The 13,663-nt window shown below is 36.4% G+C and overlaps 1 protein-coding gene across 2 annotated transcripts in view; it reads left to right on the top strand.

Moving 5' to 3' along the window:
* Positions 1-13,663, top strand: part of rpp40 (ribonuclease P/MRP 40 subunit) — a 77,213-nt gene that overhangs the window by 37,929 nt on the left and 25,621 nt on the right. For both annotated transcript variants that reach the window (XM_028803948.2, XM_028803947.2), the window contains exons 4-5: positions 6,386-6,481; positions 10,494-10,613. In XM_028803948.2, coding sequence (XP_028659781.1) covers positions 6,386-6,481; positions 10,494-10,613 — 216 coding nt within the window. The remainder of the gene's footprint in view (positions 1-6,385; positions 6,482-10,493; positions 10,614-13,663) is intronic.

Below are 13,663 nucleotides of genomic sequence, written 5' to 3'. Positions count from 1 at the left end.
TATGAATCAAGATTTTTCACACATGAACTCAATAAAAAGCAGCTCTCATTGCTCCCTGACTGACAGTACTCTTCACCAATGCCTTCGGATTGCACTGACATCTTACGAGCCAAAAGTCACTGCTCTTGTTCAGAACAAAAAAACTCCACTTCTAAAAGTCAGCAGGGTAACTGTAGCCTACTACATATTGTGACAACCTCTCGAATAAGATGCACAGGCGCTGCTTTCCTGGGGAAGTCTTCAAGATGCCAACTGACATTTTGATTTGGTGTGCCGCAATATAAACGGTGCCGTACTGCTGCCTGTTGTCTGGGTCATGGGGACACCTCCAAAATAATAAAAACAGATCGCCTGTCTACTATGGCCTGTTTGCCTCTCACCTGCCCTTTAACCATTTGCTACTTCTCACCCTGATGCTATCTTCCAACCTAGCTCTAATTCTTTTTCTTGCCAACCACGCCCCTTTTTTTATTGCTTGTTTTTTTGTTTTGTTTTTTTGCCCTGAAGCACTGTTAATTATCTGTGCCCCTGTCACTCGTCTCTTTATTTAGGAGCCCTGAGCCCTCACAAAGTGCTTTCCCCCAAGACTCCATCCACACAGCACATGCATTATTGAGTGATGTCAGAATATCTACATAATGTGGGATGTTTAAGAAAGCTAAACCTAATCACACATGCTGTGATTTAAAATGAACCCATGTTCCCTCAGTGTGCAATAGACGTTGTATTCATGTGTATTAGTTTCTGTTATCACTTTTTATGGGTTTGTGCACTATTAACTTTGATGGCATTGATAGTTCTTTTTAATTCTGTTAAATGCACTTTGTGATTCACCTAGGTCATATATGACCACTATATTTTTTTATGTAAACTCTAAACTCTATTACTGCTAATACAATTTTGTTTTGTTTTTTTTTTATTTCAAAAGTGGGAAAATAAATATTGTTATTACTTCGGCTTCAGTGTAGTTAGATTGATTTATTTTTTGTTCTTTATGCACTTTTTGATGTGCCTGTGTCAGATGTGACAAAATTTAAAAAGGAAACAAGGCGTAAATATTACTTGTATTTCAATACATTAATTTGTGTTGGTTTACAATTTATTACTGCTTGCTGCTTACTAGCCACTGAAAATGTTTGGCCCAGCTAAATTTCTTGATTTGAAAATCTGGCCCAACTGAATTTGAATTTGTAATTGAATAACCCTGCCCTAGGATTTGAGGGTGTCATTCAAAATGTATTCATTTACTTAAACTTTAAACATTTTGAGGTTTTATGTACACATGCAGCCATTTAGTGTAGGAATTGCTTGCTTGCTTGTTTGTTTGTTAATTTTGTTGGGATGGTACAAGTTAATGCTCATGGGACTCTGAAGTCCGAGTAGACTGAAATCAAAGTGATGTCAGTAGTTGTGCTTCCAGCATCATCACACTCAATACAGAAGTTCCACAGGGCTGTGTACTCAGTCCTCTTTTCTACGTACTTTACACCCCTCCAACTCCATCGTCAAATTTGCTGATGACAGAAGACTGGTTACGGGATATGGACGTCTAAAGCGGAACTCCGTTAGCAGCGGTGTTAATTTTTTCCCTTATTGTAATCATCCCGAGGTAGTCCTGTGTTTACCCAACTAGATGAGGTTCTATTACAGTATATGCAAGCATAAACATGAGCGGTAAGAAAGAAGCGGAAAAGAAAACCAAAGCTACACCCAAGCCTAGACAGGCATCAAGTCCAACCTCAAGGTACGGCCTTAGAGACTGACCCGGAGCAGACAGGCGAAAGCACAGATCTCCCGGGACCCCAGGCCACTTCATCGTCTCCTGTTGAGAGCGATAGTGGGAGCGAATGTGCAAGTGATGCAGGTCACGATAGCTCGTCGATTCTAGAAGATCCATTGAAACTGGAAATGGCCTTGCCTTCATCTACAGTATTCCTCACAAGGCGGGAGCATCGGCTGTAACAGGGCTTGTCATTTCACCTGCAGAGCATGAAGGCCAAAATGATCTGTCCAAACTGAAGGTAATGATCAGTGCAATGGCCACGGCCACCACTCAAGACATAAAGGAGCTCAAGAAAGATATAAAGAAAGAAATAAATGGTATGCTCAAGACAAACGAGAAGCTGCATCAGGATAATAAAGACCTATAGAAACGTGTATATAATCGCTTTGAAGCAGCCTTTAAAGGTATACTGGAAAACATTGAACAAATTCAGGAAAATGTGTCAAAGTTTGAGAGTAAACTGAGAGCACTTGATGATCAGTTGGAAGACATTAAGCAAACATTCACGACTCAAATTGAAATAGACGAACATCTGGCATCTACTGCTGATGGATAAGCAATGGCTGCAAATTCTGAATGCAAAAAACTCTGAGACGGACTTGCTGCACTGGAAGACGCATGCAGAAGGAATAGTATTGAATTGAAGGTCTCCCAGAGAATCGTGAAAGTCCAAACCCAGTGAAATTTGTAGCTGAATTATTCTCTAATTGGAGAGGACTGTAAATCAGACAGAGATAGCAGCAGCTTACCACATACGGGGATCAAATACCCCTAAATCTAAGAGTTTTATCGTGCACTTCGAAAAATTACAATTTAAATTACATGTAATGTCACTTCTCAGACAGAACCAAGAACATTTGAAGATAACCACATTCGCATTTTCCAGGATTTCTCACTCTCAACAGCTGCTAAATGTATAGCTTTTTACAACATTAAATAGCGCTTATGGAGAGCCAAGATCAGGTATAGCCTCTTGTACCCTGCCAAACTGAAAAGTGCATATTCAAGACAAGCATTACATCTTTACCACTACGGAGGAAGCAGAAAAAGAGTTAAGAAAACTGATCCCAACATTTTTTTGAAATACGATCGTGAGTCGCATCCTGTCATGGCATGGCAAAGAAGGTCTTGCCAGCTGTTTGATCCACTTGCAATGATACTGGCACTGTAATTATACATCCTTTTCCCTTCTCGGCCACTTTTTGTTTATGCTTTAATTACAAGTACATGTATGTATGTATGTGTGGAAGAAATTTTTTTTTCTCCTTCCTTTTTTAATATTTTTATTTTATTAATTTTCATTGTAATCATTCCATACAAACAGATCAATTTATAACCCAACAAATTTGAAGACAAATCAAACCCCACCCCTGAGAAGGAGAGCTTAGCTAAAGGAAAATTGCTTTAAGCTTTTTAATAAGGCAACATTAGACAAAAGAAGGGGAGAAGTAAATATCTATATAAATATGAGATGGAGAAGGGAGTTAAATGCAATAATAGTTAATTCTCTTATTCTAAAATAATATTGATTAAATCCTGCCATGTTTTGAAAAAATTTTGTACAGATCCTCTAACTGAAAATTTGATTTTTTCCAATTTCAAATAATATAAAACATTGGTTTCCCACTGACTTATAAGAGGAGAATTAGGATTCTTCCAATTTAACAAAATAAGTCTGCGTGCCAAAAGTGTAGTGAATGCAATCACCGTTTGCTTGTCCTTCTCCAATTCCAGTCCATCTGGAAGGACACCAAACACAGCTGTTAGTGGGTTAGGAGGGATTGTGATTCTCCTTCCTTTTTTACTCTTCTAAAGGAGACTATTCAATATCATACCCTTGGTTTATTGTTATTATTGTATTAGGATTTACTATGCTTATCCAGGGCCACTTTTTTAACACCATTCCCTGGTTTACTATTTTACTATCTCAAGATTGCTGAAGATTATATTTTATGCTTATAGTAATTGGACTGTATTGGCAATAGATATCTCAATTTTATTCCTCATACGCCACTGCTGGGGAGCTTGTTTTGTTTTGGACATGCTCTGTTTTCTGGGTATGTCAGAGGACTGGGACTTTGGGAAGTGGAGTCCAGCCTCATGTGGGGAGGCAAAAATGGGTGAGGTGGGGGGCCTAGGGGAGGAGAGAGAGAGAGCAAGCTATCATTTTATTTCTTATGATTATAAGTGCCAATGTAACAATAGGCTTCATGGCAATAACTCCTGGGAAAACTGGAAATGAAGGTCAAAGCTGTCTTATTTTCAGTTAAGACTAAAAATGACAACAAAAGTTCAGAAGCAATGTCTCTAAGACTGGACAGTTAACTTTGTGAACTGGAATGTTAAAGGCCTGAATCACGAATTAAAGAGAAAGAAAGTATTCACTCACCTAACAGGTCTAAACACTAAAATAGTATTTTTACAGGAGATGCATGTATAAGCAAGGATCAGTTTTGGCTGCACAAAGACTGGACTGGCCAAATGTTCCATTTCAGTTATACAAAGAAAGAGTATGAAAACTATGAATGCTCAAGCCAAGTGTATTCACTGCTTGTTATTGTGTAGTGCGCTGTTACTGGTAAAATATATTATTTAAAAAGACTACCTTAATTAAATGAGATCAATTAGAAGTACAGTAATCCCTCCATCGCGGGGGTTGCGTTCCAGAGCCACCCGCGAAGTAGGAAAATCCGCGAAGTAGAAACCATATGTTTATATGGTTATTTTTAGAATGTCATGCTTGGGTCACAGATTTGCGCAGAAACACAGGAGGTTGTAGAGAGACAGGAACGTTATTCAAACACTGCAAACAAACATTTGTCTCTTTTTCAAAAGTTTAAACTGTGCTCCATGACAAGACAGAGATGACAGTTCTGTCTCACAATTAAAAGAATGCAAACATATCTTCCTTTTCAAAGGAGTGCAAAGCAAGCAGTCAAAAAAAAAAATCAATAGGGCTTTTTGGCTTTTAAATATGCGAAGCACCGCCGGTACAAAGCTGTTGAAGGCGGCAGCTCACACCCCCTCTGTCAGGAGCAGAGAGAGAGTTAGAGAGAGATAGAGAGAGAGATAAAAAATCAATACGTGCCCTTTGAGCTTTTAAGTATGCGAAGCTCCGTGCAGCATGTCCTTTCAGGAAGCAGCTGCACACAGCCCCCCTGCTCACACCCCCCTAGTCAGCGCAAGAGAGAGAGAGAGAGAGAGAGAAAGTAAGCTGGGTAGCTTCTCAGCCATCTGCCAATATCGTCCCTTGTATGAAATCAACTGGGCAAACCAACTGAGGAAGCATGTACCAGAAATTAAAAGACCTATTGTCCGCAGAAACCCGCGAAGCAGCGAAAAATCCGCGATATATATTTAAATATGCTTACATATAAAATCCGCGATGGAGTGAAGCCGCGAAAGGCGAAGCGCGATATAGCGAGGGATCACTGTATAGTGATTAACTAATTATGAAAATGGTTGGAACAAAAACCTGCAGCCATGGGGTATTTCTAGGACTGACTTTGAGAACCTTCGTACTAGAACATTATCGATAGTATCAAGAATTACCGTTAAATCTAAAAGTGGGATAATTATATAATTTTTTTGCTTTAAAGACCAAGAATTTAATTTAAATGTGGTTTAACTGGTGCCTGTGGTGAAAGCCAGACTATTAAACTTTTTTTTTTATGTATTTTCTAGCTAGTCAATGTTATATGGAAACAAAATCATTTTTAATCACACAAAAAAATCCAAAACTGAAAAAGCCCAATAAACCAGAACGTGATCATTGCCTGATTTAACTCAAACTAAATTATTTTTAATAACTGGAGCATTACAGCTATATTTCAATGAAGCCAATTTTTTTTTTTTACCCTTGTTCATAATTTTGATGAGGCTGTACTGAAAATACATTTGTTATCTATATTGCTGGAAAAAGGAATAAAAAGTTAGGGATTTGCTGTGGGAATACTTACTGGGAATGGCTTCTGTAGATTTATAACTGAGTTCCAACCTATATTAGCTGAGAAAGGGTTGAAGAGAGTACATCTGTGTTAGGTTACTGTTGATCTGTGCATGTCTTATATAAGAACTGGTAATAGTAGAAAACTGGAAAAGAGATTAAACTGTCTTTTCTGTCATCTGGGTTTTTTTCCTGAAGAATCAGAATTTCTTACTTGCAAATGTTCTACTTGTCTTCATCAAGACCTGGGTTAGACAACAAATAAGAAGCCACCAGCTTTCAATTTTGTTTCCTTAACATTGTATAATGTAATGCTAATTTTACTGTACATACCTTCTATGGACACATTTTGGATGTTAGTATTGCAGTGCTTTTTGAGGTGTAGTTTACCTTGATATTTTTAGCACTTTCTTCCTAATTATTGTAGTTCTTGTCAAACTGAAAAGTAAAATACAAAATATCCATCTTTTGTGTTTGTTTTACTCCCTGCATCATGGTTTTTCTTACCAAGTAAAGTAACATTCTGAGTTTGCATATGGTTGATATGAATGTTAAATATTTGAATAGTTATCAAAGTATGTTTATTTGGAAGATAAATAGTTCTCTACAACTGCATCAAATTGTCTTACATCATGAATTTGACATTACTGTCATAGGAACACTTATTTTGTCAGTGGATAAGGATACATATGAAGAACTTGGACTGGAGGGGAAGTCTTCTCAATACTCTCACAAGGCTGTGATGCGTTATGGTAAGGAAGATTTATAATATTAGTATATAGTATTTACAGTAATAGTGCAATAGTGTAAAATACTATAAATAGTTTTTTCAATAAGAATCCTATATCGGACATTAGTGGAATATGTGACTTCCTCACATCACAAATGCTTAACTTCTATCCCAAGCCAGGCAGTTTCTGTGCTTTGTTCCCAAACGCTATATGTTTTCCTTGTAAATTGTTCTCTTACAAAATCCAACAGGTATGCACAGGCATGGTTGGCAATTTTTAATAGACCCTAAGGTTGTCTACTACCTTAAGTCTATCTCAGTCTATTATACTAATATTGTACTCCAGGCATTCATTCATAAAATGTATAGGTTAATTTTATTTATTTATTTCATGTGTAATTAATTCACAAATATCCAAAAATGCCAAGTATCTCAGTTTTTAGTGTACTGACTCTCCATTGATGTGTCTGTTCACAATTTCTGAATATTTTGCTTGTAAGAGTAGCCAGCACTTTCCTTAAAAGATACTAGCAGCAGAAAATTAATAAGGAAAGAATTATCAAAAGTTCTAGAATGGAAGTTTACTAATGCAGTGGCATTAATGTGTGAGAATACATTTAATGGTTGTTATGTTACATTATTCTGAAATTTGTGTAGCAAGCACGAGTACATGAATGCATTATAAGTTATTTATGGCATATCTCACAAAGGTGTAATTTCTAAACTTGATTCTTCCCCAAAAGCTGATGTTTTTTAAATTCATTTCCTACTCTATGCACAGCTGGCCCTCAAAATGGCATTTGTGCAGTGATGTGAATTTTCAAACAATGGGCTATTACTGAAATTCGTTTGACCCAGAAGGAATTGGTATCCAATATTCACATATACAGTGGATTTAAAAAGTATTCCTTCACTTTCTGGTTTCTTTATTTTGTTGTTGGTTTTTGGCCCTCAAACTACACTCAATAACCCCATAATGACAAAGCGAAAACATACTTACAGAATTTCCCCAACATCCTCAATCTCTATTAGTATTTGTACTTTAATTAGAAGCGTGTAGATAATACTTTTTGAGTTTGTCAAAAATCATCCTGAAGCACTTTGCTGGGAATTAGTGGATAAAGAGTAGAAACGGACATCGCAATCAATATCTGAGATTGTGAATTATGCCATGTAGCACCAGCCTCAGTAGGTCAGGGGTTATCAAACTTTTTCAGAGCTGGGACCTCTTATGTGATGGGCATACTTGTCTCTGACTGCACTCTCTGGGAGTGATGAGTAATTGGCAGACTCTGAAATCATCCTCCACATTCAAATGTACCCTGTACTTTGTCTAGATTGAGAATGAGGAATCACAAAGCCAAACTCTATAGAATTGCCATTATATTTTCCTTTTTTAGATGAAGTTAGCTTGTTTTCACTTGATGTAGACACGACCTAAGAATCTATCCATTGCTTGAAAAAGTTTTATTTTTTTATTTATTTTTTTTATTTTTTTTTTTTTTCTCCCCTTCTTCCCAACCTAGCTAGCTAGCTTCAGTGTAAGGAAGCAAAGCAGAGTAATAAGTAATTGACACTCATGTAATTGATAGCAGTATATACCAAATGAGTGATACAAGGTTTCCCAACAATTCTTTAATTGACTCAGAGCATTATGGGAGTGACTGGCACAAATGTAAGCTTATGTGCTTATGCTAATGTTTGGTGCAACAAGTTTTAGGAAATGTTAGAATGGTCAGTTTTCAGATTTCTGTATTGCCCCTTAAAAGCTGACAGGCAATGCTGGTTTAGATTGACTGTCGGAAAACTGAAACATACATGGTCATGATGTCTGGACAATTTGTACCTCGTTTCTTGTTCTTTTTAGTTTGTTTAATAACGGAAGTTATTTTTTACATTCTAATCGTATGCGTCGTGGTGACTGTTTATTATCTGTTTCACTTACTTTAAAGGTACTCCAATAACTCACATCTGTACATGCAGACTCCTTTTTTTAATTGCTTGAGTGATGTTTTAGAAATTAAAATCATTTGTCTAAACTATACCCAACCAAGTTAGGAAAACGTTGGAAGTTAGAAAAAAAAAAAAAAACAACCAAAATATTAATTGTAAATGTTTAACTTTTATTTTCAGTATAATCCCCATGAGCACAAGTAAACTTCTTTTAATACGTGCAAAGATTTTCAATGTCTTTTTAATAAGATGTTTTGTCTTGCTTGTGCAACTACTCTTCCAAAGATGACTTGACTTCATCATTGACAGCACTTCCACTGGATGTAGCCCTTGAACTTGATGAACAGGTGGTTAGTCCTATGAGGCCAGGTCTAGGGAATATTGTGGGTGTGGCATCAATTTGTTCAAGTTTCTTAACAAAAATGGAAGTTTCTGAACAAATTTTCTTGAAATATAAGTGTACCAAATTTTAATGTAATCTCTTCTCTGGGAGCGAGGTTATTTCATACAGATGAACACGATGGTGCCTTTTACATTTGAATGCAGACACATCTAATAATGATGACAATTTTATCTAATAGCTCTGTTTTGGTCTTTGAATTTCTTTTGGTGCTTTTAGAATCCCCTTAATTGCATAGCTTTGATTGTTATTCGGCTCTTTGTCAAAGGATCCAAGAAATGCTTCTTAAATTCCAGCTAGTTATTAGCTTTCCTTAATATATTATTAGTAAGCATTCTGGGCACTGATGTTTAGTTTTTCATTAAAGATGGCTTCAACTGACTATTAACAAATCCCTATAGTGTATGAAATCTCATGCACAATCACAAGTTAAATTCTTTTTTTTATTTTATTTATTTATTTATTAATTTATTTATTTTTTCCCAAAAAGCATTTTCTTCTGGAAGTAATGTCATAGGCTAGCCAGGACTGGGGTCATCATCAAATGACATTCTTTTTTTAAATTTTTCTATTATTTTTTTTTCCTTCTCATTATTAATGGTTTCTTTCTTCTTTCTGCTTTGAGAGCAGATTTTGTTTCAAGAGTGGATAGGAGCAAGGCCATACTTTTGTGATGGTGGGAAAGATACAGACAAAATGTTTTCTGAACAATAGAACTTTACATAGTGGGAAGAATGTGATAGAATAATAATCTGTAATGTAATAATAATCCATGCAGCCCTTTATATCACAGGGGCCAGTCATACACTCATTAGCACTGGGCCAATTTGGCGTCTTTAATCAGTGTAATCTGTTTTTTAGGATTTGGGAGCAAATCTATTATTAAGGGAAAAATGGCACACATACACAGGAAGAAAATATTCAAAATATTTATCCAGAAATCTTATAACTTTTTTAAAAGACACAATTAAACAGAAGATGCCAGCATTTCTGCACCACCAGGCTGTCACAATGCATAAAACCTTTTAAGGGATGCATAGTTGTACTTGTGCTTGCTCATTTTGGTCACACATTAATATATGTACATACTGTTAAAATTTTTTTTTTTTCTTTGTGTGATTGGGGTATATGAGTAAAATACATGATTGGCACATGCTTTATAAGTTACACTTCCTCTTGTAATTTTTTATATATAGTAGTGACCAAGGCAAATATTAATATTTTCTCTGATACAGTTTCAGCTAGGTATTAATATTTAACATAAATGACCGCAAACTTCAAACCTTTGATTGAATATTATGCTTCATTTGTAAAAATTGTGATGTTTTAAACAATTCAACTGTAGTGAAATGTGAAACTTTCTTACTGGTTTCTTTGATACAAAGAAAAGAACAGGAGATGTTATGCATTTGTATTATGTCATTGACATCAGTGTTGAATTTGATACATGTGGTTACTTTAATCTGCTTTAGCATATTCAGTTGTTGAAAATCTATTTCAAAGTCTTTAATGTTTTAAAGCATAAATCTAATGTATTTTTGTATAATGTTTTAATCTCATTCTGTTGCTTCTGTACTTGTCTTAAATTTGAATAATTTACTATTTTGATTAATTGTGAACATTTCTTAAATTTGATCAGGTTACAATTTTAATTGTTAAAATATACTTTTTTTTTTTTTAGTTATTACAGTTGACTTAAAGTCACTAGTCCCTGGCACAGCCAAAAACAAGAGAGTTATGTGGGCGCTGAAAGAGAAGCTACTAGTTAAGTGTGACTTTTTGATAATGTGGAACTCTCCAGGTATGTAATTTACAGTGTTTTTTGTTTTTATGTAGGAAAATAAAACTGTTTAAATTTATCTAATATACTATAGATATTAGCACTGTATTTGCAATTACTTATAGGCCCCTTCTAGTGACTGTTTACATTTGTTGCTGTTAACATTACATTCTCAAATTTTGAACCAAGAGAAACAATCATGTGTCCTCAAAATACAAAGCAGTATACAGAGAATTGAGAAACCTCATAAGACAAAACCAGGCTGAATGTATTGCTGTGTATGATAGCCAAACCTGTGAAAAAGTAGAATTAGATTAATATAGTCTAAAGAAAGCAAAATTAACTGTTTATTACACATTCATAGGTGCTATGTATCTAACTTTCTAAGTGGGTTCAGGTTGATGGATAGTAGTATAGCTATCTACTGTACAGAAAATCCTTAAGGATCAGGGGCCTCATGTATAACAGCGTGCGTAGAATTCACACTATAACATGGCATATGGACAAATGCGGAAATGTGCATATGCACAAAAAAAATTCAGATTCATAAGTCTGTTTGAACGCCAACTTCCACGTTCTTCCTCTACATAAATCCCGGTCAGCGTGGAAAGTAACACACGCGCCTGCCGTCCCGCCCCAACTCCTCCCAGAATTATGCCTCTTTGAATATGCAAATCAGTATAAATAGCCCTTAAGCTCAGCCTTCTGTGAAAAGGACAATGGCAAAAGCACGGGGGAAAATAGAAGAATTTCAGTGAATACGAAGTGGAGGCAAGGAAAAACTTAATATTTGTTGGTTTAAACAGTGTTATAATCAACAAAAGGAAGTTAATCGAGTGACTTTGTGAACTTGAACTTTCGAGTTTCTCTGACACTAAGTCGCACAGTGCCCGAAATAAAAAAAGAAGCGGTCAGATATCAAAGTCGCCGTGAAAAGGCGAGTCGTAGCCTACTGTCTGAGTGTCATATGAAAGCTTATTAGGGTACAGAGAAAAAAAATATAGGCACACAGTGGGGGGAAAAAAGCACGAAATGTCAACTTTAATCTAGAAATTTCCACTTTAATCATGTAGTTTATTTTGTCATTAAAGTAGAACTTCATAAACTTAAAATCATTTAATTTACTAGTTTCTCAAATCCCATCGTAACTAAAGTAGCCCGTTAAATGCTTTGTTTTGTATTTGATCTTCTATGTGCTCTATGTGCACTACCTGCTTCTTAAACGGGCTTTCTCTTCCTCCTACAGGACACAGAATCCATTACAGTCGTAATATTATATCTCTCTGAATAATTAAAATACTGAGATGTATACGTGATATCATTTTCATGATGATAGGAGTTTTAAAGCATGTTTTTAAACATGGGAACACAGTGGCACAGTGATAGTGACGAGCAGGCGCCTCGTCCACAGATTATTCCTGCCTCCCACAAGATGGTTGTTGCGAACGCGCGACCTTCGATGAAATAATTTATTGCAGCAGTACTGTGTCTTTCAAACGTACTAACCCCCAATTCCTGTCCTTCCATTTCTTTCTCCAAGTAACCTATTGCCACACAATCAGCTCTGTAATAGATATTAAGCCATCTGTATGCTTAGAACGCCGATTCTTCAAAACTTTTAAGGAACACTGAAATATCTTCGTAGTACATGTTTAATTATTCTATCCATCTGTCTTTCCGGCAGTGTCGTGCCAGCCCCAGCAAGAATACAGCGCGAGGCAGGAATAATCGGGCGCCAGCCTCTATGTCGCTTAGCACTGCGACAATCGGAGTCCTTGCTACTATGTTTAATTATTAACAATAAAGATTATTACATTATACAGATAAAATGTTAACGTCATTTAAATAAACATACAGTAATCCCTCGCTATATTGCGCTTCGACTTTTGCGGCTTCACTCTATCGCGGATTTTATATGTAAGCATATCTAAATATATAACGCGGATTTTTCGCTGCTTCGCGGGTTTCTGCGGACAATGGGTCCTTTTACTTCTGGTACATGCTTCCTCAGTTGGTTTGCCCAGTTGATTTCATACAGGGGACGCTATTGGCGGATGACTGAGAAGCTACCTAATCAGAGCACACAGTTAAGTTCCTGTGTGCTGATTGGCTCAGCGACGGAGTGCTGCATTAACCAGGAAGTCTCATCTCAGTCATTCAGCATTAACGTGCTCCTGCTACTGCTTCAGGGGCCGTGTCCAAGCTCCAACAGAAGATGCAAATGATTGCAGAAAAGGTAAAAGTTTTGGATATGTTGAAGGAAGGGAACAGCTACACCACTGCAGGACACCATTACGGCATCAATGAGTCCACGATTCTTTTTATTTAAAAAGGAGGAAAAGCATATAAGATCTACAGCTGCACAGTGACATTTAAAAAACCAGGGTGCAAAACGAGTTGCAAAGTGGACGTGATAAGCAGTAGTCTGGATGGAATCTGCTTTAGGGATTTGGATTGAAGAGTGCTGGAAGAAGAACAACGGCGGTGCTACACAGTCGCCTGAAGAGGCTCCTTTAGAAGAGCTGTAACGCTATCCTTTGTTGTGCAGTTAAATTAAAATCATCGTTATCGGACAAGTCGTCGTGTCATTGTTGGTGAGTAACCATAATTAATTATACTACGTACGGTACTTATTACATGTACATAGTTTAGTGTCACTGTACACACATTTTACTGTATACAATTTTTTCTTGCATTGTACGTATTATTGCTGTGGCCTGTCTGTCGTTAATGGCTGTAACATATGTGATATCGGAGACGCTCGATATACTTTAAAATAATATTTAGGTTTTACTGTATATAAACTGTGTTTACATACATAATTTCAACGAATCTTACCTAATATCTAAGAGAATACAAAGGGTTTATGCTGTATAATAGTGCGGGAAGGTGTTTATAATAGTGTGGGAGAGTTTATAAGGGCTTAAAATATATAAAAAGAACCATATGAAACATATGGTTTCTACTTCGCGGATTTTCATCTTTCGCGTGGGGTTCTGGAACGCAGCCCCCGCGATGGAGGAGGGATTACTGTATTTTGCTGCATTTCATCTTAAAAATGATTGTCATCA

The sequence above is a fragment of the Erpetoichthys calabaricus genome, chromosome 6 (genome assembly GCF_900747795.2).
Source record: "Erpetoichthys calabaricus chromosome 6, fErpCal1.3, whole genome shotgun sequence".
Taxonomy (NCBI): Eukaryota; Metazoa; Chordata; class Cladistia; order Polypteriformes; family Polypteridae; genus Erpetoichthys; species Erpetoichthys calabaricus.
The sequence above is the reverse complement of the archived record's forward strand: the minus strand, read 5'-3'. Positions and strand labels throughout refer to the sequence as shown.